The sequence below is a fragment of the Ovis aries genome, chromosome 1, assembly GCF_016772045.2.
Source record: "Ovis aries strain OAR_USU_Benz2616 breed Rambouillet chromosome 1, ARS-UI_Ramb_v3.0, whole genome shotgun sequence".
Taxonomy (NCBI): Eukaryota; Metazoa; Chordata; class Mammalia; order Artiodactyla; family Bovidae; genus Ovis; species Ovis aries.
In genome coordinates this window covers 104,838,442-104,865,070 of record NC_056054.1, presented here as the reverse complement: position 1 = coordinate 104,865,070, position 26,629 = coordinate 104,838,442, and the positions used below count along the sequence as shown (strand labels likewise).

Genomic DNA, 26,629 nt, shown 5'->3' with positions numbered 1-26,629 from the left:
CTCACCATTAGATATTATGAGGGATTTTTAAAAATTTTATTTAACAGAGAAGCCTGGTCTGCTGCAGTTCATGGGGTCCCAAAGAGTCAGACACAATTTATCGACTGAGCAATAAGAGACAAATAGCTGTGATGCGGTATTTTGTGATTTTATCTCATCATATCTTAATCATTTATTTACATGGCTGTTTCCATTTAGACTGAGATTCTTCCAGGCAAGGTTCATACAGTAGGTAGTTATCTTTTTCTTATTAACTTTTTACCTCTTACTTTGGGTGTGATAGATGCTTGATTATAAAAAACTTGAAAGTTGAAGAAGCTATTAAAATGAGTAGAATCTCCGGTAATCCTACCTCTCAGATATCATTGTGAACATTCTGGTGTCTTTCACGTGATGCTGTGTTAGGCAGCCCACAGATAGGGCAGTTCCAGGGAAGGTTGATACAGCAACTCAGCGTTATCCCAGCCCTCTACTCTGCCATCCTCAGGGCATCATTTACTCACAGCAAGGAATTTTTGTCACAGAAAGCCCCTGACAGACTTCCTTTGTATTTTGCTGGCCAGAGTTGTATCACATGTATCACTGGCAAGAGGAGTGGAACTGCCAAAACCGGGTTAGATTAGGCTAATCACAGTCCTTCCTCTGACCCCGGGGAGGCAGCCTGGCCTTCTCAGAGGACTGTGGGCAAAACCAGGGATCTGTCAGGAAGGAAGGCAGAGTTCCAGGGTAGGCACTCAGCACTGTCTGCCACTTAGTCATGTTGTTTTTCAAAAACCTAACTGTTGTCTCTTTAAATTTTATGCCTCTCCCCTTATAATGAACTAAACATCTTCCATGTCAGTAACTCTTCATAAATATGACTTTTATGTATTGTATAATTTATGACTGTACCACAGGCTACTTGACCACATCTCTAGTTTTGGACATTAAAGATGTTTTCAGTTTTTTGCTACTGTATGCAATTCTATAGCCAGCCTAAATTTCTGTACTAGATTTTGAATTATCTTCCTCAAGGTAGGTTTTTATGATTGCATTATTAGTTATACTTATTAATAATTATGTTGCAGTATGATTACAAGATTAATAATGATTGTTGATTATTACGTGACGTTATTAATATATTTAAGACTTCTGACACACATTGTCTGATTGCCTTGTTTAAAAAAGAAAAAAGAAGGCATCTTAATCTTACCACCATCTAGGAGGATGCCTGTTTCTCCTCCTTTCCTTATTTTTTACTTTTCTCCTTTCTTTTTCTTTCATTCAGTCATTAATATATATTCCTTTGGCAGATATTTGTTGAATATCTTTGACAGCCAAAGCACTGTGCTGGTCATGAGGGTACAAGACTGGTACCGCTCAGGACAGACAGACAAAGATCATGCAATTGTATAACTATAGCTACTGATAAGTATTACGAAGGAAGCTTCCTAGGGTTATAGATACTATAAAGTTTATATGCCTTCTGGCATAGGGACAGGACTGGAGGAGAAAAGAGTTTACAACTTGGCTTTTTCAAGGTTGCGAGAGTGCTCTGTGGCTATTGGGCAAACAGGATGGACGGTTCTTTTTGTGACATGAAAGGATAGGCTTGGCCGGAGAGTGGGAATCGCTGACCTTGTTATAGACTTGGGCCTTTATGCCAAGAGTAACAGATAGCCAGAAAAGGGTTAAAGAAGGGAGGTGATGGTGACCTAACCATCGTTAAGAACATTTTGGAGGGGGCCAGAGTAGATTCCTAAGATTAGATTGTGAAGGTAGCCATGGAGTCCCCCCAGCTGGCACTGGTTTTTTTTTTTTTAATTGGTTTTATGAATGAAAATGTAAGTTGTATTATAAATGTGATTGAATATCTCCCCACGCATTTGCACTTCCTTTTTTGTGAATTGGCTTTTTGTCGACTGCAGCGTTAGTGGGAACGGCATAGTGTAATGGCCAGGAGCACCCGCCCCAGAGCCAAAGTGCCTGAGGTTGAATCCTGGCTCTGCCAGTACTGACTTAGTTATCTTAAACAACTTTGGTCCACCTCAGCTTCCCCTGCTACACCATGGGAACAGTAACAGTGTACCTCTCTTCTAAGGTAGTTGCCAAAATTAAAAGATAAACTACAGTGCTGGCACATATGAGGACTCCATATGTACCTGCTATCTTATTTCAGGTATGTGGGCTTTATATATACAGATATATGTATTAACTCTGTCTTGTGTATAATGTGTTGTAACTGTGATTCCCTATTCATTTCCATTTTTTAATTAATATTGCTTTTAAAAAACTTTTTACTGTGAACATCTTCAAACATCATGTCACTGTTTTGAAGTACAAAAATTTATCTGCAGTAAACAGATGTCAGTCTTCTCCTTTGTGATGTCTTCCATTCCTGTGAAACAGGTCAAGTCATACCCAAAGATTTTGTTTTTCAGTGTTTTTATTCAAAATGCTTTACAAATAATCCTTTAATCCATTTGTAATTTATTTTGGTTTATTAATATCAGGCAAGGCTCTAAATCTATTCTTTACCTCCTTGCACATTCATAAGGGGTTTGATTTAAGTTGTACCTGGCTGGCCTAGTGGTTTTCCCCACTTTCTTTAGTTTAAGCCTGAATTTGGCTATGAGAAGCTGGTGATCTGAATAGATTTAAGGAATTAGAACTTGTAAACAGTGTGCCTGAAGAACTATGGACAGAAGTCCATAATATTGTACAGAAGGCAGCAAACAAAATCATCCCCAAGAAAAAGAAAAGCACAAAGGCAAAGTGGTTATCTGAGGAGGCCTTACAAATAGCTAAAGAAAGAAGAGAAATGAAAAACAAGGGATAAAGGGAAAGATATATCAAAAAAAATGCAGCTTTCCAAAGAACAGCACAGAGAGAGAAGGCCTTCGTCAATGAACAGTGTATAAAACTAGAAGAAAACAATAGAATGGGGAAAGACTAGAGATCTCTTCAGGAAAATAGGAGGTATCAAGGGAACATTTTGCCCAAAGATGGGCGCAATAAAGGACATAAATGGTAGCGACTTAGTAGAAACTGAAGAGATTAAGAAGAGATGGAAAGAATACATGGAAGAACTGTATACCAAAGATCCAGGTGAACCGTATGACTGTGACGGTGTGGTCAGCCACCCAGAGCCAGACATTCTGGAAAGGGAAGTCAAGTGGGCCTTAGGAAGCACGGCTGTCAATAAAGCTAGTGGATGTGATGAAATTCCAGTAAAACTATTCAAAACCCTCAAGGATGATGCCCTCAAGATGTTGCATTCGATATGTTAGCAAATCTGGAAGACCCAGCAGTGGCCACAGGACTGGAAAGGTCAATCTGCTTCCCAGTTCCCAAGAAAGTGGTACTAAAGAATGTGTTCCCCATTGGACAGTTGCACTCATCTCCCATGCTAGTGAGATCATGCTTAAAATCTCAGACACTAGGCTTCAGCATTATGTGAACCAAGAACTTCCAGATGTGCATTCTGGGTTCAGAAAAGGAAGAGGAACCAGAGATCAAATTGCCAACATTCACTGGATCATAGAGAAAGCTAGAGAATTCCAAAAAAACACATCTACTCTGTTTCATCAACTACACCAAAGCCTTTGCCTGTGTGGATCACAATAAACTATAGAAAGCTCTTAAAGAGATGGGAATACCAGACCATCCTACCTGTCTCCTGAGAAATCTGCATGTAGGTCAAGAAGCAACAGTTAGAACCCTGTATGAAACAAGTGAGTGGTTCAAGATTGAGAAAGGAGTACTACAGGGCTGTCTGTTGTCACCCTGTTTGTTTAATCTATATGCTGAGCACATCATGAGAAATGGGCTGGGTGCATCATCTGGATGGAATCAAGGCAAGAGAAACATCAACATCCTCAGGTATGCAGATAATACCTCCCTAATGGCAGAAAGTGAAGAGGAGCTAAAGAGCCTCTTGATGAGGATGAAGGAGGAGAGTGAAAGAGCTGGTTTAAGACTAAATATTAAAAAAAAAACCCTAAGATCATGGCATCCGGCCCCATTACTTCATGACAAATAGAAGGGGAAAAGGTTGAAGTAGTGGCAGAGTTCCTCGTCTTGGGCTATAAAATCGCTGTGGATGGTGACTGCAGCCATGAAATTAAAAGACTCTTGCTCCTTGGCAGGAAATCTGTGACAAACCTAGACAGTGTGTTGAAAAGCAGAGACAGTACTCTGCCGACAAAGGTCCGTATAGTCAAAGGTATGGTCTTCCCTGTGGTCATGTGTGGTTGTGAGAGCTGGATCGTAAAGAAGGTGGAGCACTGAAGAATTAATGCTTTTAAACTGTGGTGTTGGAGAAGACTCTTGAGAGTCCCTTGGACAGAAAAGAGATCAAACCAGTCAATCTTAAGGAAAATCAATCCTGAATACTCATTGAAAGGACTGATGGTGACGCTGAAACTCTAGTGTTTTGGTCATCTGATGCGAACAGCTGACTCATTGGAAAAGTCCCTAATGCTGGGAAAGATTGAGGGCAGAAGGAGAAGAGGGCATCAGGGGATAAGATGGCTGGATGGCATCACCGATGCGATGGACATGAACTTGGGCAAACTTTGGGAGATGGTAAAGGACAGAGAGGCCTGGCATGCTGCAGTCCGTGAGGTCACAAAGCATTGGACGTCACTGGGCACCTGAACAACAGTAAAGGCTTTATGTTAATTTTTTTTTCTTCAAAATTAAAAGTTTTTATTTTGTATTGGTGTATAGCTGATTAACAATGTTGTGATAGTTTCAGGTGAACAGTGAAGGGAATCAGCCATACATGTACATGTATCCACTGTGGCTCAGATAGTGAAGAATCTGCCTGCAATGTAGGAGACCTGGGTTAGATCCCAGGGTTGGGAAGATCCCCTGGAGAAGGAAATGGCAACCTTCTCCAGTATTCTTACCTGGAGAATCCCATGGGCAGAGGAGCCGGGCAGGCTGCAGTCCATGGGGGTCACAAAGAGTCAGACACAACTGAGTGACTAAGCACAGCACAGTTCAGTTGAGTTCAGTCGCTCAGTCGTGTCCGACTCTTTGCGACCCCATGAATCGCAGCACGCCAGGCCTCCCTGTCCATCACCAACTCCCGGAGTTCACTCAGACTCACGTCCATCGAGTCCGTGATACCATCTGCCATCTCATCCTCAGTCGTCCCCTTCTGCTCCTGCCCCCAATCCCTCCCAGCATCAGAGTCTTTTCCAATGAGTCAGCTCTTCGCATGAGGTGGCCAAAGTACTGGAGTTTCAGCTTTAGCATCATTCCTTCCAAAGAAATCCCAGGGCTGATCTCCTTCAGAATGGACTGGTTGGATCTCATTGCAGTCCAAGGGACTCTCGAGAGTATTCTCCAACACCACAGTTCAAAAGCATCAATTCTTCGGCACTCAGCCTTCTTCACAGTCCAGTTCTCCCATCCATACTACATGACCACAGGAAAAACCATAGCCTTGACTAGGGAAAAACCATAGCCTTGACTAGACAGACCTTAGTTGGCAAAGTAATGTCTCTGCTTTTGAATATGCTATCTGACAGAATGTGGTCCACTGGAGAAGGGAATGGCAAACCACTTCAGTATTCTTGCCTTGAGAACCCCATGAACAGCATGAAAAGGCAAAATGATAGGATACCAAAGAGGAACTCCCCAGGTCAGTAGGTGCCCAACACGCTACTGGAGATCAGTGGAGAAATACCTCCAGAAAGAATGAAGGGATGGAGCCAAAGCAAAAACAATACCCAGTTGAGGATGTGACTGGTGATAGAAGCAAGGTCCGATGGAGCAATATTGCATAGGAACCTGGAATGTCAGGTCCATGAATCAAGGCAAATTGGAAGTGGGCAAACGAGATGGCAAGAGTGAAGGTTGACATCCTAGGGATCAGCGAACTAAAATGGACTGGAATGGGTGAATTTAACTCAGATGACCATTATATCTACTACTGTGGGCAGGAATCCCTCAGAAGAAACGGAGTAGCCATCATGGTCAACAAAAGAGTCTGAAATGCAGTACTTGGATGCAATCTCAAAAACGACAGAATGATCTCTGTTCGTTTCCAAGGCAAACCATTCAATATCACAGTAATCCAAGTCTGTGCCCCAACCAGTAACGCTGAAGAAGCTGAAGTTGAACGGTTCTATGAAGACCTACAAGACCTTTTAGAACTAACACCCAAAAAGCACAGCACATTCTCCCCCAAATCCACTTCCAATCCAGACTGGCACCTAACATTGAGTAGAGTTCCATGTGCTATCCTTGTTGGCTATCCATTTTGAATATAGCAGTGTGTACATGACCTTCCCAAACTCCCTAACTATCCCTCTGCCCTGGCAACCATAAATTCGTTTTCTAAGTCTGTGAGTCTCTTTTTGTTTTGTAAGTAGGTTCATTTGTATCGTTTCTTTTTAGATTCCACATATAAGGGATGTCATATGATAGTTCTTCTTCTGTATCTGACTTACTTAACTCAGTGTGACAATCTCTAGGTCCATCCATTTTGCTCAAGTGGCATTACTTCATTCTTTTTAATGGCTGAGTGATATTCCATTGCATAAGTGTACCCCATCTTCTTTATCCGTTCCTCTGTTGATGGACATTTAGGTTGCTTCCATGTCTTGGCTCTTGTAAACAGTGCTTCAGTGAACATTGGGGTACATATATCAATGGCAACCCCACTCCAGTATTCTTGCCTGGAAAATCTCATGGACAGAAGAGCCTAGTGGGCTACCGTCCATGTGGTCCCCGAAGTCAGACACAGCTTAGCAACTAAATCACCACCACCATCCCTTTGGGTCATGTTTTTCTCCAAATATATGCCCAAGAGTGGGATTACAGGGTCATATGGTAGCTCTGTTTTTAGTTTTTTAAGGAACCTCCATACTGTACTCCATAGTGGCTGTACCAAATTACATTCCCACCAACAGTCTAGGAGGGTTAAATAGATCTTTTTTTGTCCTAGAAAACCTATCAATTAGCCAAGCTCCATATATAGACTAATTGATCTTCCCCTTGCTGCTGCTTTTGGCTCCTGTCATGCATTGGATCTGTACACACACTAGGGCCTATTAGGAAATGTGGTTCTGCTCTGTAGCTCCATTCTGGTATTATACTAGCACTGCTTTGATTTAGTCAGTATGGCTGTCCTCTTTTTACGAAGTATTTTGGCTATCCTTGCTTGTTTTTTCTTGCACTTGAACTTTAATCATTTTGTCAGGCAACCACTCCTTACTGCCCCTAACCTCATTAGAATTTGCAGTAAACTGCTGTTTGATTTGGCACTAATTGGCAGTCATAAACTGTTCAGCCATCACATTTGTAACTGATGTATCCTTCTGTTTAAGACAGTTATTCCTCAACAGAGTTTTGTACTTTTCCACACATTTTAATACGTTAAGCTCTTCACACTGTTTAGAATTATTCCCATATTTCCCTTCTTAATTTTAATTAAAAAAAAAAACTTTGTCTATTTATTTGGCTGCCTCGGGTCTTAGTTGTGGCATGCAGGGTCTTCCTTGCATCATGTGGGGGCTTTCACTGCAGCAGACAGACTTAAATTTTGGCGGGCGTGTTCAGTAGTGACATGCGGGCTCGGTGGTTGCAGCATGTGGACTTAGTTGCTCCAAAGCATGTGGAATCCTAGTTCCCGGACCAGGCAATGAAACCACATCCCCTGCATTGCAGGGCGAATTCTTAACCGCTGGACCACCAGGGAAGTTCTGTTTACCTTTTTTAAAATGTTTTATTTGCTGTTAGGAATATAGTGCTTTTCATGTAAGGAAGTGTTGTGTTTTGTATATTTCTCTGATATCCAGCCATGTTCCTTAACTGATGGTGATCCAAAGAGTTTCAATCTCCTTGTATCAACTAGGATTATGATATTATCATCTGAAAATGTTTTTCTTTCCTTTTTTGTTAATTTATCTCTTCTGTTTTGTGTTATAGAATATGCTAGGATTTTCAGAATAATGTTAAATACCATATTTGTTTGATTTTAAGACCACTGAGCATAAGAACATGTTATCAATTTAATGATAGTTTTAGGGGCTACTAGTTGAAATATCCCAATATGTAATATCCATGCATATAATTCATGGGCTTCCCAGGTGGCTCACTGGTAAAGAATCTACCTGGCAATGCAGGAGGCATGGGTTTGGTCCCTCAGTCGGGCAGATCCCCTGGAGAAGGAAAAGGCAACCCACTCCAGAATTCTTGCCTGGGAAATCTCATGGATAGAGGAGACTAGCAGGCTACAGTCCATGAGGTCACAAAAGAATCGGACATGACTTAGCAACTAAACAACAGCAATATGTAATTCACATCCCAATATCAGAAATGTTTGGAGTACATCTCAGAATGGAGGAAGTAAGATTATGGTGGTAATGGTGGCCCTCTTTATTTTTTGTTTTAGTGGGAATTCCTAATTATTCCATTTTAGATATGATATTGGCTGCTGGTTTATGATCAGTAGTCTTTGTTATATTATAGAAATAACCTTTCCTTAAATGTAATTGTGCTGGACGGAAATGAGAAGGCTGGACTGTAACTGAAAAGTGGAAAGCGTGACTGTGCACGTGCTCTCTGTGCCAGCTGCTCTCTTTCCGCCTTTTCCTTGGTGGCCCCCAAAGTGCAGAAATCTTGGCTGCATAGCAAGGTCTGTGCTAGTCCTTCACCCAGAGCGCCCTGATTTGCACAACCTATAGAGGATGGTGTCTTTGCTTCCTGCAGCTACAGTGACAAATGACCACGGATTTGGGGGCTTACAGCCATAGACATCTGTTCTCTCGCAGTTCTGGAGGCTAGAAATCTGAAGTCAGTAGTGTTACTGGGTTGAAATGGAAATGTTAAAGGGCAGTGCTCTCTCTAGATGCTCTCGGGGGGAATCAGTCCTTGCCTCTTCCAGCTTCTGGTGGCTGGCTGCATTGCTTGGCTTGTGGCCACATCATTCCCATCTTCAAGGCCTGCATCTTCAAATCTCTCTCTGCCATGTCTTCACACACCTTCTCCACTGTGTGCATAGATGGAAATTTTTTTTTTTTCTAAACTTGTCATTGCTGCTGCTGCTGCTGCTAAGTCACTTCAGTCGTGTCCAACTCTGTGCGACCCCATAGACGGCAGGCCATCAGGCTCCACCATTCCTGGGATTCTTGAGGCAAGAACACTGGAGTGGGTTGCCATTTCCTTCTCCAATGCATGAAAGTGAAAAGTGAAAGTGAAGTCGCTCAGTCGTGTCCGACTCTTAGCGACCCCATGGACTGCAGCCTACCCGGCTCCTCTGTCCATGGGATTGCTGTCTAAGTTGTGTGCTCTTTGCAACCTCAGGGACTTCAGCACGCCAGGCTTCCCTGGCCTTCACTGTCTCACTGAGTTTGCTCAACTCATGTCCATTGAGTCAGTGATGTCATCCAACCATTCCATCCTCTGTCACCCCCTTCTTCTCTTGCCCTCAATCTAGCAAAGCCTTATTCCATTTGGGAAGAAAATTGTGGTCACCTGGAAATGGCTCTAGGTCAATTCCCAGAAAGTCAATCCACTGAAATTCAGTTCCACAAAAGCCCCTCAACCTTCCCTTCTCCTACTGACCCCCAGTCTCCTCCTCAGTCTCAGCTCTTCATCTACAGGGAGTGGGCAAGCTACAGTTCCTCTAATACTGTTGTGAAGGCAGGATGAAAACTGGTCAATTAAGGCTAGATGCTTAATGAAAAAAGTAAAGAAAGCAAAGGCTTTCTGCCCATTTCCCCAGGAAACACTGCAGAATTCAGGGGGCAGGGGGACAGGGGCTGCCCTCAGGCCTGCCTCAAACAGTATTGCACTTGGCCCCTCTGCTTCCTACAAGCCATGGAGATGAGGACATTGCCCTTGCGGGAAGCTGGGACTGAGCGCAGCCACTCATAGGCTAGGTCCTAGGGGAGAGAACGGAGAGAAGGCAAGAGTGAGAGGGAAGGTCCCCTCTTTGGACTTTGACTCAGTTCAGATCAATTCAGTCGCTCAGTTATGTCCAACTCTTTGAGACCCCATGGACTGCATGGATCCCATGCTTCCCTGCCCATCACCAACTCCCAGAGCTTGCTCAAACTCATGTCCATCGAGTCAGTGATGCCATCCAACCATCTCATCCTCTGTCGTCCCCTTCTCCCACCTTCAATCTTTCCCAGCATCAGGGTCTTTTCATAAGAGTCAGTTCTTCTCATCAGGGAACCAGAGGATTGGAGTTTCAGCTTCAGCATCAGTCCTTCCAATGAATATTCAGGACTGATTTCCTTTAGAATAGACTGGTTGGATCTCCTCACAGTCCAAGGGACTCTCAAGAGTCTTCTCCAACTCCACAGTTCAAAAGCATCAATTCTTCAGCACTCAGCTTTCTTTATGGTCCAACTCACATCCATACATGACAACTGGAAAAACCATAGCCTTGACTAGATGGACCTTTGTTGGCAAAGTAATGTCTCTGCTTTTTAATATTCTCTCTAGGTTGAACATAGCTTTTCTTCCAAGGATCAAGTGTCTTTTAATTTCATGGCTGCAGTCACCATCTGCAGTGATTTAGGAGCCCCCCCAAAATAAAGTCTGTCACTGTTTCCATTGTTTCCCCATCTAGATGCCATGATCTTGGTTTTCTGAATGTTGAGTTTTAAGCCAACTTTTTCACTCTCCTCTTTCACTTTCATCAAGAAGTTCAGTTCTTAGCTTTCTGCCATAAGGGTGGTGTCATGTGCGTATCTGAGGTTGTTGATATTTCTCCTGGCAGTCTTGATTCCAGCTGGTGCTTCATCCAGCCCAAGGTTTCTCATGATGTACTCTGCATGTAAGTTAAATAAGCAGGGTAACAATGTATAGCCTTGACGTACTCCTTTCCCAATTTGGAACCAGTCTGCTGTTCCGTGTCCAATTCTAACTAGACTAACAGTCTAACTTTGTCTTAGTGGAACCCAGATGTGGACCAGTAGCTGAGCCTCTCTGGCTAGAGCCAAACTAGCCAGTCAGAATTCTCGCCAGACCAACCTAGCACAGAAGACATGGTTTCAGGGTGTCAGAGCTTAGTGCATGAAACCACAAGCCGTGTGGTCATCTTGTGCATGTGCAGTGTGTGTGAGACTAAATGTACATTCCCGCTTTAAATCTACATGTAAAATACTCAGCGCGGGCAGGTAAGCCATTACTATTCATATTACTTTGGCATTATTACTAGTATATCTTTAAAATATAATACTTACCACAATGCCTATAGATAGTTGATAAATACTATTTTTCTTCCTTCATTTACTGGGTAACTTTGAGCAGGTAGAGGCCACTTCTGGAGACCTGTGTTTTTTCGGGGGGTACCTGAGGCATCTCTTGCTTTCTTGTAACTTCAAAAGCCAGTCTAGTCAATACCCTTAATAGAATATACATCAGCATATAGACAGCTGGGGAGCACTGTTCAACCAGGTGGGCGGCTTCGCTGTTCTGCCCACAGGAAGCCTTATAGGTTATCGAAGCAAGTCAGGTTATTACAGGAAGACCCTGGGAATTGTGAAAATTATGTTGATGTGGCAGTAGCTGTCTAGTAGAAAAAAAAACCCAGTGATTAAACATTGAAACAACAAAAAAAGAAGGCAATAAATGTATGCCTAGCAACTCTATGAATTGCTTGTTACGTATTTCCTAGGAGTTAAGATAAGAACATGAGTTTATTTAGGTGCAGATCCTCTTCTGAAATAGTGCGCTAGTATTTAAAATAGCTCAGTAGTTCATTACTTTTTTGATAACGTGCTGCAAGTTCAGTTGCGCACATTCACAGGCAGTCCATTTTTGTTGCAGTATCTGCTGTATGAGCAAATATTGAAGGAGTTTGCAGACGTCTGCTTTACAGTAGGGAGATAGATGATCCAACTGGGTATAGCCCATATGTGCAGAAAAGTCTGGTTACGGGAAATTACAGACTAGAAAGACAGTTGTAAATATGCATCCCTGCACGCAGTAAGGGGCTTCCCAGGTGGTGCTAGTGGTTAAGAACCCACCTGCCAAGGCAGGAGATGCGAAAGACATGGGTTTGATCCCTGAGTCCGTAATATCCCCTGGAGGAGGGCATGGTAACCCACTCCAGTATTCTTGCCTGAAGAATCCCATGGACAGAGGACCCTGACGGGCTGTGGTCCATAGGGTTGCAAAGGGTCAGACACTACTGAAGCGTGCATACACGCAGGTAGTCAGGTTAAACAGAAAATCCACAATGAGCCAAATTAATCATTATAAAATGAGATTAACAGTTATATATATAGTTCAAAGAGTTGGACACGACTGAGCGACTTCACTAGTCACTATATAGTTCAAAAACAAGAGTAGCAGGGTCTGGAAACAAAAACCAACCCAGTAGTCCAGATGATAACACGTCCTTCCCGATAACTGGGCAAGGCCAGGCCCCCAAAGGCGCACATGGAGCCAGAGCTTGTCAGTGTTATGTGGAAGCCAGATTTCTGAGGACACTGAATGGGGGGCTTTTGGAGTAATACCTAATTCTAGACAGTAACTCTTGTCACTTAGGCAGTTGTTAGCAAATAACCTTAGGCAGTATGTTCACAGGAGGTCCTGCATTTGGGGCTACTGCCAGGCAGCAGATAGTCGCAAGCTCCTGGGGAGGTAGGCACCTGTGTCAGGAGAGCTGCATATGTGTGTCCATGGAGCCTGGAAACACAGGGGAAACAGCAAGGGTGAGCACTGGTGAATTAACAGTGGAGATTTAGGGGTAGCTTTGACCACATGTGGGCTTCACCAGTGGCTCAGATGTTAAAGAATCTGCCTACAGTGCAGGAGAGCTGGATTTGATCCCTGCGTCAGGAAGATCCCCTGGAGAAGGGAATGTCAACCCACTCTAGCAATCTTGCCTGGAGAATTCCATGGACAGGAGCCTGGCAGGCTACAGTCCATGGGGTCGCAAAGAGTCAGACACGACTGAGCGACTAATACTTTCACACTTGACCATGTTTGCTCATCTCTAATTTTCTTGCAATCAACAAGAAAATTAACTGTAGTTAAAGTGTTATTAATTCTTTAGGTTACTTTTTAAAAGAACTTCATCCAACTCTCCAGGCCCCTACAGTAGAACAGCACAAAGACTGATGTCACCACCTCACGACCCTCTGGGAGCTGAAACAATCACTGAGGGCAAGGAGATGAAATATTTATGAATAAGACTGTTTGCAGTTACTTGAGCTGCTGAGATTAAGTGACAAGAGCAGTTGTTCTTTCAAGGCATACACTGACTCTCTGTTTAGGAAACAAATTTCGCCTTCCGTCTTCCCCCTTGCATCCTGGGTTCGATTCAAAGCCATGGAGGCAACAGCGATGCAGCTTCCCTGCACAGTAGCTGTGATGAGTGCTTTTCTGGATGATTCTTGTGGAAGGTGATGATTCTTGGGATTGTTTAGCTTGAAGGCAAGAAAGCAGAGGTGAGACATAACTCATTTTACTTAAATGAAAAAGAGAAGACACTGGAATTGCTACAGGAAGAGTTTGCTGTTGTTCTTAACCTTTTAAGCTTGTGAAGTACAGCACATACCTACAGAAAGGTGCATAAAGCATCAGTGTATGCCTTAATGAATTATTGGAAAGCCATGTATGTAGCCACCACCCACATTAAGAATTAGAATATCAGCAGCACCCAGAACATTCCTTTCCAGTCAAAACCTCTCCTTCCTACCCTAGAGATAACCACCATCCTGTCTTTGATGCAGAGTATACTATAGTTGTTTTTTCTCACTTGGGACTTATAAGTGGAACCCTGTCATATGTATATGGCTTCTTTCACTAACTATCATGTTTAGATGGTTAACCACCCTGTTGCATGTGGTTATAGTTCTTTCCTTTTTGTTGCTGTATGATATTCTCTCATAGGCAGATGTCACCATTTATCCATTTTCCTTTTGAAGAGCGTTTGGGTGGTTTCAGGTCGGGAGCGACTATAAATAATGCAACTACCAGCTTGTTGTATGTGTGTCCTGGTCTAGGAGTGAAATTGCTGAATTGTGGGGTGTGGAGATTCACACCTTTCCCAGGTTTCCTGTCATAACTAGGAGCTGTTCTGTACCCTTGCTCTCATGCGCTCTCATCAGCTGCTAAAGTGCTTATTTGATAATGGACAGTAACTCACCGAGGCTTGGCTTTGCATTTCCTTAATGTGATGAGATAAAGCACTGTCTCTTGTGTGTACTGATATTTTTAATTTCCTCTTGTGACATTCGTGTGCCGCTGTTTTGCCCATTGTTTTTTCTACAGAGCAGTCTGTTATTCAGTCAACTAACCAGCCCCCTGAAGGCCACTATCAGGGAATGTGGGGAGTTCCCTGCCCCAGGAGAAGACCTTACAGCTCTAAAGGCTGATATATAAACAAGTAGTTCATAACATTGTGATGATCGTGTGAAACATTGGTCTCCCCCACCAGGCTGACTGTTAGCTGAAGGGGCAGGACTCTTACTTGCCTCATGTCCTTAGTGCTTAGCACAGTGTGTGGCATGTGTTGGGTGTTTAGTGAAGTCTCTGTTAAAGGAATGAAGAAGAGGCATTTTCAGAGGATGGTGAAAGTGCTCTAGTAGGGGTAAGTGTTAAGTAAGAGAGAAGCACAAAATAAGGAACCATGAATTGCAGCCCCTCCCCCACCGAAAGTGGGGCAAAGCTTCCCTTGGAGATAATATCTGAAGCAGATCTTGAAAGACTTTCACCAGAAGCTGTGGAGGAAGTATATTTAAGGCTAGACTAGAATGCACAAAGGCACTGGCAGGGAAGGAGCACAACACCAGAAATGCGAAGTTGTGGGGTGTGGGGGGGCGCAGCTCGCACCAACTCGGGCAATGGAATGAGAGGATGGCGAGAAAGGGCGTCAGCTGGAGACAGTGCTGTGAAGGGACTGCCTTGTAAATCTCATAAGCAGTGTCCACTGAAAAAAATGCACAACCTAAAAGTTGAGAGTTGTGTTTTATTCAGTGGACAAAACTGAGGATTTAAGCCTAGGACACGGCCTCTCGGATAACTCTGAGACTGCTCCAGAGATAAGGGAGATGCCAGGATATATATTAGTTATTTTAACAAAGACCAGGTAGTCAGAACATCAAGAAATTATTGTTAATTAAAGAAAACTGGATATAGCCTGTGTTTTCTTATCCTGAGTTTCCTCCATGACTTGGAGGAGAGGGCTGCAGAGTTGGATGATTGGATGGTGGGCATAGTTTTTAGCCTGAGTTCCCTCAGGGCTCACTATTGGGATAGCTCTAATGTGATGACTTGATAGCTGCAACGTCCTTTGCTTAACTGATACAGCAGGCAATATTTTTCACTCACACAGTGGGGATAAAATTGAAATGAAATACAGAAAAAGAGAATTCTCACAGGTGAGCGGGGAAGAGAGCTGTTGAGCATTAGAACTGATCTTTTCCTAGACATCTTGGACAAAATAGAGCAGGTATATAAGCCTGATCATGAAATCAATTGGCAACAAAAGTTATCTTTTTGAAAGCCATCATGTAACATGATGGAGTGTAGAAGAGTGACTTTTTGCAGTCAGACCTGGATTTAGCAGCAGCATGGCCCTGGTGGAGCCTCCATTTCCACATCTGTAATTTGGGAATCATGCCCACCTTGCAGAGTTGTTGTGAAGATTAAGGAGATAAGGTGGGACTTCCCTAGCTGTCCAGTGGTTAAGACTCCCACTTCCACTGCAGGAGCTCGCCGGAAAAAAAGAGATGAGGCATGTAAAGGACTTCACCCTTGCCTGGATGGATGCTGAAAGGTCGGATGGTTTTGTGGCGTAGATCCTTAAGTCAGTTGCTGATATTATTATCTTGCTACACTACATGCTGGCTGTTATGTGGTCATGTTGATGCAGCCACGATCTTGGCTTTGTCTGCCCACTAAAGCCAAATAAAAAATACAGAGACAGAGTTTGGAGGAAATAGAAAGGTGGCTTTAATCCTCAGCCAGTGGAAGGGAGAGCAGAGTAGGCTTGTTCTTCAAGAATTGTGCTCCGCTTCTAGGAGGAATCTGGATTCCATGGATGAGGCTTACAGTCAGGGGTCAGCGATGAAGAGCAAAGGTGTAAGGGTCTTGTATTCTTCCTCTTGCACTGTCATTGGCTGCTGGCTGGTAGCCCAGTTGTTGGGTCCATAGTCTTTCTTGACTTGTACTGTGGCCTCCTTTCTGTAATGCAAAAAAAAAAAAAAAAAAGGTGAAGAACTACAAAGAGTGGTCTGCAAAAAGAGTGCTAGAAAGGTGAGCACCAAACACAGGATGTGATTAGCATAGAGTTAAAAGATAACAGTTGCAGAAGGTAGCTCCTGCAAGGTCTGAGGTACAGGATTTAATTTACAAATCAGGTTAGTCTTGGTTATTGACTACTGATCAGAAACAGTTAAAAAAAAAAAAAAAGAACTCAGGGCAAGGGAAAAAAGACCTTTTCCGTTATTTTAACTGCAACAACATCAGTTAATATGCTCGAGTATGGGTAAATAGTTCAGTGAGGACAGTCAGTCACCTGAAGAGCTTTGGGCCCCCCTTCCACTTTAGAGACACGCGGTCATCTTAGGATCTGGGAGTAAGAAAACAGCCCCAGACTCTTTTCTCCAGTGCTAGGTTTCGCAGGGGGGCTTTGTTCTCAGTTTCCTTTATCCCATGTATTCCTGAGACAGCCATGAGGGATTTATGAGCTCAGTATTTTATAGCTGTTTTTCTAAAGAAAGCGTATCTTGCCCAGTTCTCATGCAAGGAAAGGATTAAACTTGTAATCGGAGTGAAACCAGACTTTCTCGTGCTCCTTTGCGCAAGCCCCGCCCCTCGGCCAAACTTTCCAAAGAGGGAGGTCCGTTTGAAGAAACGAAAGTGAAATTGAACCGGAGCCATTTCCCAGTCCTGCTCCCGGCTTGAAGCTCCCAGCTCCCTGCTCCCCGGGCTTGAGTCGACTCCAGAGGCGCCCCCTGCGTCTGGGAGGCCCACGGCCTGCCCTGGGAAAGGTCCAGCTGCGGAGGGTCGCGCTGCTGGCTGCGGGCGGGCACCGGAACATGCCTGGGGCGCGCCATGGACCCAAGACAGGTAAGCCCCTGGGGTCAGGGCCCAGAGCCGGCGCGCCCGCACCCTGCTGGCCTGGGCTCATCTTATCCTCCACCCCGCCCCCACCTCCCGCCCCCACCTCCCGCCCCCACGTCCCTGTTTTCCTGCTTGACATATGCTTATTGTGTGAGAGCGTGTGGTTTCTTGCCAAGCAAAATTGCTATTCTAGGAATTCAGAAATTTGTGTCATGTTTATTAACTCTGTGTTGAGTAAGATTTGGAAGAGGATTTGTGAGGGAAATGCACCTCCTCTCCCAGAGGACCAAGGCCTGAGCCCAGGTCAAGACAGCCCCCCTCTGCTTTTCTGCTCGGACCCCATGGCGGCTCAGTCCAGCCTTTAGCCACCTCCCCCCTACGCCCCCACCTGCTTGACTTTGAGCGTCTCCTCCTTAACCTGTAGGAAAAAGTTTATAATGGCTTGACTCATTATGTCCAAAACCTGAAAGACCCTAGTGTCCTTCAACGGGTGATTAAACAAACTGGGATACATCCATGTAGTGGAAATCTGCTCAGCCACAAAGGCAGGAAATACTGCTGTATGCAACAACATGGGCAAATCTCAGATGATGCTGAGCAAAAGAAGCTGGATTAAAACACTGCATACGAGTTCATTTAGATGACATTCTGGAGAAAAACCCGCAGGGACAGAAGACAGACTAGTTGCTGACAGGAGCTGTGTGTGGAGAAAGAAGCTGTTTACAAAGTGCATAAAAAAGGTTTTGGGGAAGGGAAATATTCTGTATCTGGATCTCAGTGGTGGTTAGAGGGCTGTGTGTGCCTTGACTCTGTATGGTCAAAACTCAGAGTGCCAAGTGCTAAGTCACTTCAGTCGTGTCCGACTCTGTGCGACCCCATAGACGGCAGCCCACCAGGCTCCCCTGTCCCTGGGATTCTCCAGCCAAGAACATTGGAGTGGGTTGCCATTTCCTTCTCCAATGCATGAAAGTGAAAAGTGAAAGTGAGGTCGCTCAGTCGTGTCCAACTCTTAGCGACCCCATGGACTGCAGCCTACCAGGCTGCTCCGTCCATGGGATTCTCCAGGCAAGAGTACTGGAGTGGGGTGCCATTGCCTTCTCCGTATATGTACATGCGTGTATGTGTGTGTGTGTGTATACATACGTATATGTATACATGTATTTTTTTTTCCCTTCTTTAAAAGAATTAGGGACACTTGACTTGTGGGAAAAGCATTTTTTTATGCAAACCAATATATTACCCTATGGAGCCCATGTGGTGAAGGTGGGGGCTTCTGTCTTAATCTCAAATGTGTGAGAACAGATTCAAGGGAGACTTTGCAGGGCGTAAGTGACTTGTCAAATAGTTTGTATAGTGCATAGGCATGAAGTTGGGTGAAGGGGGACGTTGAAGGATTTAAGAATGATCACCGTGGGGGTTGGTTTGCTCCTTTCTTCTTGCTCTCAGTCCCGCTCAGTGACTCCACGGGGCTGTTCTCAAGTGGTTTGGCTCTTAGGAGATTTTAGGGGGTATAAAGGACAAATTAATAATCTCCCTCTAATTTTTCTCCAAAATAACTTTTGTTAACAAATTTGTGTTTCCCTTCTCTGTCTCTTTTCTCTGTGTTCTTTCTATCATGCATACACATTCATGGTTTTTTTTCCCTTTTGTTTATGAAAAAAGGGATTATAGCATACATATTTGTCTGCAGCTTGCTTTCTTTGTTAATTTAACATTATATCATTCCTAAATAGATAACACATTTTTTAAAAAACTGTGAGTATGATTCCACAGCCTGAATGTGTCATGATTTGTTCTACTCTTCTTTAAATAGACATTCAAATATTTTACAAGTTTTGGCTAAGAAGCAGCAGTTTAAATCTAGAAAGCATTGAGCTAGAAACGGACTTCAGCCACTTTGAAACAAAGTTCTTTCACCAAGGTCACTCAAAGAGCTAATCAGAAATCCCCTGAAGTCCCCATAATTGAGTCCTGTGGACCCAGCATTCACTGTACTCACAAATACCCCAGCCCTGGAGAGGGAGGGGGGTTGTGTGCAGCAAGAGGCACAAGAAAGGCAGCGATGAGGTGAAGAGGTTGCATAACTAGCGATGGCTTGTTCATGCGGGTGTTGGTTCAGGGTCAGCTTTGTGCCGGGTGCTGTAACTGAAGTATAGTCCTTGTCCCCCAGAGGCTTACTCTCAAGTTGACTGCAGCCTCCCCCACATACTACATGGAGACCATTGAGAGCAGAGACGTCAGTATAATTTCTAGGGCACCCAATATTATCAATCACCTTTGAGATACACTACAATCCGTATGTGACTGTATGTGCCATTACGAAAATAATCAGTAGCAAAAAAGAAAAACAATCAGTAGCTAAGATAAAAGGTAACATACATGGTGTAAGAGGTGCAGGGTGGGAGGAGTTCAAGGAGAGGAAACACTCCCAGGCTGGGGTGTACAGGAGTCAGAAGTCTCCTGAAGAAGGTGGCATCTAGAGAGATGTGTAGGGAAAGGACCCAAGTTGTAACAGGTGGCAGGAGGGGGAGAAGCAGGGACGTAGCACTGGCATATAGAGAGAGGGGAAAATGAGAGGCACAGTGGCAGCCCACATGAGAGAGAATGAGGGGCTAGAACGGGGAAAAGACGCATAAGGGAAAAGATAGAGGTGGTAGACAAGATAGGACTTTGCAACTACCTGATGAGATGCGGGAGACAGGGACTAAGGTAGGCAGGCAGCAGGGTGACTCAGGCTTCCAGCCTGCATAACTACGAGGAGAGTGCTGCCGCTAACAGCAATAAGAAAGCAGGAGAAGGGGCTGAGAGAGGGAGAAGAATTAATTTGGTTCAGAATGTGTGTCATTTGAGGTAGTGGTCAAGAATCTAAGTGAACAGATCGTCTAAGCATTTGAAAATTCAAGTCTTAAGCTTCAGCACAGGTGGTAGCAGAGATAATAGATTTGAACACTGTTTCTTAAAAAGACTGGTTAAGGTTAGGGGAGTGGGTGAAATCAACCTGGGGAAGGAAGAAGAGAGCCGTAGACAAAACCTCGGAGACTGATTATATCTAAGGGGTGAAAGAAAGGATAGGGACAGACAGAAGGAAGAAGAAAGACGAGAGATCTTTGGTGCTGTGTCACCAAGCTGTGGGAGGATTTTTAAGTAAGAGATCTCGATCCGCGTTGAGTGGCATATGTTTGTTGTACTGAACTGACCACCAAACAGCCCTGGAAACAGAGATTCAAGAGGAGGAATTTATGTGGTCTTATTAGCATGAGGCGGTATCCTCCTCCAGCACCATTTGGAAGTTTTGGAACAGAAAAAGAGGGGAACAGGCCTTGGGTGGAGAAGGGAACTGACCCTGAGATGCAGGCTGAACGAGGAGGTGTTTGGCTGACCCGCAGCCACGGGGGCAGGAGTGGACGTCACGTGAGCAGCAAGTCCCACAAGGGGAAGGAGTGGATGTCGTAGAAACACAGGGAAGTTGCCGTTGGAGAAGAGCAGGAGTCAGCAAACTGCAACCCACAGCCAACTGCAGCCCTCCCCTGGTTTTGTAAAGGAAGTGCTACAGATGACCCTCCTACCGGCCCCGTACAGAAGACGTTTGCTGACCCTGGAAAAGAGTTTCAGGATTGGGGGCTCAGTGGTCAAGTAACAGTGAGATTGAATTAGAAGCTGGACGAGCCGCTCGTGTGGCTGAAAGGCGGAGGTGGCGGCCGCTGGAGAGGCACTGAGGAACTGTGCAGCGCATGTACTGTGAGCACGACCAGTGAGAGCACTGAGCTCCCCTCACTGTGGCCGGGGGCGGGGGTGGGGAACAGAAAGCTGGAGTTACTGAAGAAAGGGACGCAGCTGCCTGCGGGTCCCTGTGGCCTTCCGGAGGATCCGACAAGGAGGATGCGAGCATGAGGAAACGGAAGATTTCCTAGATGTGCAACCCTGGGGGCAGGCAGCCAGGTGTTTACTGACACCCCAACCCTGGATCCCATAAGCCCCTCCAGCGAGTAGTCCTGCTGCGTGGGTGGCATCGCGGTGAGTAGCATCGCTGGTCTGTGGGTGCGGACAGAGTCGTCGTGCTCGCTGTTCTGGTGAACGAGTGGCATTCTGAGAGAAGATGGAGTAGCTGGTGGCCTACAGGACCGGCTTCTGAGGATGCACCATGGAAGCAGCTCTTGGGCAGTAGCTAAGGGGGTGTGGAATAGACACCAGCAGCTCTACACATCCAGGTGGGCCTAGTGGCTTGAGTAGGAGTGCCCGGTGTCCCTTCTGAGCCTGGGCACCGTACTGAAGGATGAGAACAGTGTACCTGTTTTCTAAGAAAACTGTCCAGTTCCCCTAAAATCAAATTCTGGTTCTCCCAGGATGGCGGTGCAAGTAGACGATTCTCTGAGGTCCTGCCGCCCTCCCCCAGGTGAGGGGACTCCCTCTGCTACAGCCTTGGAGGATGGGGCTCCAGTTCACCCAGGCCACTTGCTTGTTTCTTTATAGTCACCCAGATGATAGATTCCAGAGAAGGGGGCTGGGCGGTGGGCCATCTCATGGTCTCCTAACTCCCTTGGCACTTTTAGGTTATTCTGTGTGTTTGTTTTTAAAGTAAAACATTTATTTGCTTTCTTGATTATAAAAGTTGTTTTGTTTTTTTTTTTTTTTTGGATGAGTGGAAACATACGTTCTCAAGTCCCTAAACTCTTGAAGGGAAGACAGTGCGCTAGGTTGCTGGAGAGGCTGTGCTGGAGTGTCAGCACCGCCACATGCTCCCAGGAGCTCTGTGTGTCTCACTGTCTGCTCCTCCATCTATTCCCTCTGTTGGGTCCACGGGTAGCACCTATGAGGTGTGCAGGCCGCCCTAGCTGGGTCACTAGCCCACGCCTCACTCAGCTGCTCAGCTTGTTAAGAATCAGATACAGCCCCCACCCCCACCCACCCCAAGAAGGCAGAAGGGACAGACTCCCTGCCGCAGTCCTAATTCACACTCTTCTCCATCTTCTTGTTCTGCAGGGGTATTCCCTTAACAGATACCAAGCCCGCCCAGCCCAAGGCTATGAGCACAGCAGGCACAGACACCAGCAGCCAGAGCGGGGACCTTACCGTGACAGTTTCCAGCTCCAGCAAATAGAGTTTCTCAAGGGGCAGCTCCCAGAAGTGCCCCTATTTGGAAAGCAGCCACCATCACTGCCACCGCTCCTCCCTGGACTCTGGCCAAGGTTTCCAGGACCACCTGCCAGAGGCGGGCCCCTCCAGATCCAAGGTGTCCCCAGGGGCGTGCCTCTCAGAAGTCAGGTAGTCCCAAGACGGTTCCAGCGTCCTTTCCCACGTGGCCACATTCGGCCATGGAGAGGTGTTGATAGGCTCTCCTCACATTTCCAGGGACTGACCATCAGCCAGGATCAGGAACAAAGGACCCTAAAGCTCTTGGATGAGCTTGGAGACGGGAAGGCCACCACAGCGCGTGATCTGGCCCGGAAGCTCCAAGCCCCAAAGAAGGACATCAACCGAGTCCTGTACTCTCTGGCAGAGAAGGGTAAGCTGCACCAGGAGGTAGGATCTCCCCCTTTGTGGAGAGCCACAGTCCCGGTTCAGGCTCGGAACCAGCCTAGCCAAGTAACAAGGGCAGAGAGTCAGACCCCAGGAGCTCCAAGCCCAGACTCCAGTGTGGAAACAGAAGACAGAAGCACCCCGTGTGGCTTGGAAGAGCCTCCCGAACCTCTCGACATGGCTGAGATCAAGGAGAAGATCTGTGACCACCTGTTCAATGTGTCCAGCTCCTCTGCCCTGAACTTGGCTAAAAACATTGGCCTCACGAAGGCCCGGGATGTGAACGCTGTGCTGATTGACTTGGAAAGGCAGGGAGATGTCTACAGGCAGGGCACCACCCCTCCCATATGGTATTTGACTGACAAGAAGCGAGAGAGGATACAGATCAAGAGAAACAAGGACAGTGTTCCGGAAACCACTCAAGCTGCTGCTATCCTGGAGGCCGGAAAAACCACAGAGGGCCCCACCTGCAACTCACCTGCATCAGACGCTTCCAACAGCACGGTCACCCCAGGAAAGGTGGAAAATGGGCAGGAACCCGTTGTCAAGTTAAAACTCAAGCAAGAGGCCACAGCAGAACCAGTAAAACTGAAACCACCTGTTCATGACAATGGCCCCTCCAAAACAGGGTATGTTGACTTTGAAAACGGCCAGTGGGCCACAGATGACATCCCCGATGACTTGAATAGTATCCACGCCGCACCAGGTGAGTTCCGTGCCATCATGGAGATGCCCTCCTTCTACAGTCATGGCTTGCCACGGTGTTCACCCTACAAGAAACTGACAGAGTGCCAGCTGAAGAACCCCATCAGCGGCCTGTTAGAGTATGCCCAGTTCGCTAGTCAGACCTGTGAGTTCAACATGATAGAGCAGAGCGGACCACCCCATGAACCTCGGTAAGAGACCACCCAGGAATTGTGCCTAAGGTTGGGGTCGGGCGCTCTTGCTCCTGACACAGTCTCAGCCGACTCGTGAGCGGTGCCGGTTGGTGGCCCCTGTCTTTTCCCTCTTCTTTCTACCTGTGGGCTGCGTCATCCTTGTCTGGCCCTTCCTCTACCTCTTGAGCAGGGAACGTAGACCTCGGCCCAGCCAGAGTCTTGGCTGAGCAAGGGGGAAGTTGGCACTCTTGGCTAAAATGAAGCTTCTTTGGAGATGATTAGCTTCCATGCAGCAGTGTCTTGCCTGCCTCCTAAGGCCAGAGGTAATGAAGGCTTGATGCCCCTCCTGCCCCCTTCCATGTGCCATCCTCCTCCACTCCCACCCCGCCCCCCACGAGCTGAGCTCCCCACAGGATGCACGAACAGCTGGCTGCACACCGGAGTAAGGGTGGGTTGTGCTGCTAAGTAGCAGTGAGTTCAAACCACCCCGCCCCTCCTGCCTCCCGCTCAGCTCCCGTGGGGAAGGGATGCACACGTAGGGTGTGTGCGGCTGCCTGCTTCCTGAAGGTGGTGGTTCTAATTTTACAAGCTGCCTCCGCACAGATGGGTGGGCTAGCACTTGCTGCTGCTCCTAAGCTGTGAAGTCAGAAATTACCTCACTCAGACAGCTGGCCTGGCCCGGCACCATAGGCGTTTCCAAGCCAGCAGACAGATAGAGGAAGACAGGTGGGCCCAGGAGGAGCCGCTGCAGGGCCTAGCAGAGATCAAGGACCACTAAAGCCGAGTGGCCGCCCGCCACAACTAGAGAGCACGCTGGCAGAGTCCCACTCACCTTCACATTAGATGTAGGCCACTGTCTGATGAGGGTAACGACTCCCAGTGGCGACCCTGCCTCCTTATCTGACCGTCTTAATGACACTGAGATGACATTGCAGGGGAGCTGTGAGGAAGAGAGGGTGCATCCAGAAGCTGGCAGGGTCAGGACGGGTGTGCTTCTGTCTAGGGTAGAGGTAGGATGGCCGTCCTTCCTTCTTCTCCCTTTGTCCCTCTCCCGAGTTGGGGCACAGCAGTGGGTTTTGTGGTTAACCTTTCTTTGGACTCCAGCTGTAAGAAACATTGATGCCATGTTCAAATATTTCAGAAGACCCAGGAAATAAGAAATTTGACCTACTTTTCTAAATGAAATCCCAGATTGAGCAAAGAGCTGAACCAATTTGAAAGCTTGAACAAAAGCGGACTAAGCTAAGTCCAGGGGGCCTAGAACAAATGCTTTTTGGTTCTCTGCATAACAAGGAGATATGCCTTTCATCTCAGGCGGCAGACAAATAGAGCTGTAGGTTGGCTCAAAAGAGACCATGAGAGTGGTGTACCTCTGAGGGTAGGTTGGGGACAAAAACAGGCTCCCCAGAGTGGCAGACATCTGATCCCCGCAGGTGGCTGGAGAGTGTGAGGCTGCGCTGTGAGAAGCCTTGGCTTTCTTTAGGAACACCCTTGAGGTGGCCGAGTCGGCCACCATTGCTTTAGGGTAAAGGCTCTTTGGTTGCTAACAAGACTCTAATGGTGATTTTAGCTCATCATTTTTTGTGCAGATTTGATCTTAATTCATTGCTAAAGGATAGTGGGTTTCCCTTGAGCTAGTTTCTTATCGCCTGTGGCTACGTTTGCTCTAATGAGCTTGGAGAGAGAGGGTCGCTGGCTGCTTTGTTTCCAAAAAGCAGGAATAGGCTGTACCTGCAAAGGGACAGGAGTCCCTTGGTCTGCCCTCCATCTCCTTCACAAGTCAACAAACCCCTTAGCGTAGCAGGAAATTCCAGGGTGAAGATCTCTTTGGAGAGGGCAGAAGGGATGGCCTAGACTAGTGTTCACACATCTAATCGCTTTCCATCAAGATTTAAATTCCAAGTTGTCATCAGTGGCCGAGAGTTTCCCCCAGCTGAAGCTGGCAGCAAGAAAGTGGCCAAGCAGGATGCAGCCACGAAAGCCATGATGATTCTGCTCGAGGAAGCCAAAGCCCAGGACAGTGGAAGCCCAGAAGAAGCCTGCCGCTATTCCTCGGAGAGGGAGCCAGAGAAGGTGGGTGTCCCGTCCTCCGGGAGGACCTCCACTCACCGTCCACATCCGTGGAGCACTAGACCATCACCTGACCCTCTTGGCCTGCCCAACCCGCTCTCTGGCTCAGGGTCAGCTTCCCGCTGTCCCCTCTCCCCCGCCTCACCAGCCTGCCTTTCCTCATTTCATACCCAGCTCTCCTTCTGGTGCCCCCTCCCAACCTAACTGGAATTGCAGAATTTCAGAGTTGAAAGAGGCATTAAAATTTATTGAATCCAGTCTCCTCTCTTGGCAGATACAAAATGAAACCAAGGACGCTTAAGTAACTGATCTGCAAGGCCTAGAAAATCCCCGCAACCCTCTTCCTGTAGAAAGCCAGCCCCAAACATGCAATTGATCGAAAGAAGTTCTCCCATCCCCGTTCCCTCTGCTGTGACAGAACAGCCAGTATTTTCTCAGTCAGTTTTTGTTCTTGTTTTGTTTTTGTCTCGTTTTCTCCACAGACTGCAGAGTCCCAGACTGCCACCCCTTCAGCAACATCCTTCCTTTCTGGGAAGAACCCCGTCACTACATTGCTTGAGTGTGTGCACAAGTTGGGGAGCTCCTGTGAATTCCGTCTCCTATCCAGAGAAGGCCCTGCCCATGACCCCAAGTACATCTCTTGTATCATGTATCTCTGCTGAGGTTTTCTCAAAAAAGAGAGAGATACATTTTCTTCCTTGCCTCCTCGAGATGGCAGATTATTTCACTAAGCAGTCACTCCTGTTTTCAGTATGGAGACTGTGGGGCCTTGAGAGCCTGGTTGCTGCTTGTGGAGCAGAGTATCGGGTCAGGAGCTCACAGGGCAAATCAGGGACCGAGCAGGAGGGAGACACCTGGCTTGAAGGTTACTGGTGGTGGGACTAAGAGGTGCAAGACCTAGGTCTACCTGAGAAGCTCTCGGCTCTGCAGATTTACATGTTCGAGAGAAGGGTTCCTGGAGGAGATGAAATTAGGTTGATGCTTAAAAATGTTGCTTAGGGGTCAGTTGGGCTGCGAGAGACTGGGGGCAGTAGGAGGGTGAAAGGCACCGGCTCTTCAAGGCAGAAGTGACTGCGTGAGCCAAGGCACGGAGGCGATGTGTGCAAGGAGATTACAAGTCATGAAGGATGACAACC

The 26,629-nt window shown here is 46.4% G+C and overlaps 1 protein-coding gene across 19 annotated transcripts in view; it reads left to right on the top strand.

Moving 5' to 3' along the window:
* ADAR (adenosine deaminase RNA specific) overlaps positions 1–26,629 on the top strand; it is a 51,752-nt gene that overhangs the window by 7,707 nt on the left and 17,416 nt on the right. For 4 of the 19 annotated variants that reach the window (XM_042254768.2, XM_027975734.3, XM_060402351.1 and 1 more), the window contains exons 2-4: positions 22,009–23,441; positions 25,313–25,496; positions 25,976–26,124. In XM_042254768.2, the coding sequence (XP_042110702.1) occupies positions 22,723–23,441; positions 25,313–25,496; positions 25,976–26,124 (1,052 nt within the window). In that variant the 5' untranslated portion in view covers positions 22,009–22,722. Of the gene's footprint in view, positions 1–16,699; positions 17,035–22,008; positions 23,442–25,312; positions 25,497–25,975; positions 26,125–26,629 lie in introns of those variants that run through there. The other 15 variants (XM_060402331.1, XM_060402365.1, XM_060402314.1 and 12 more) reach the window with 10 other exon arrangements.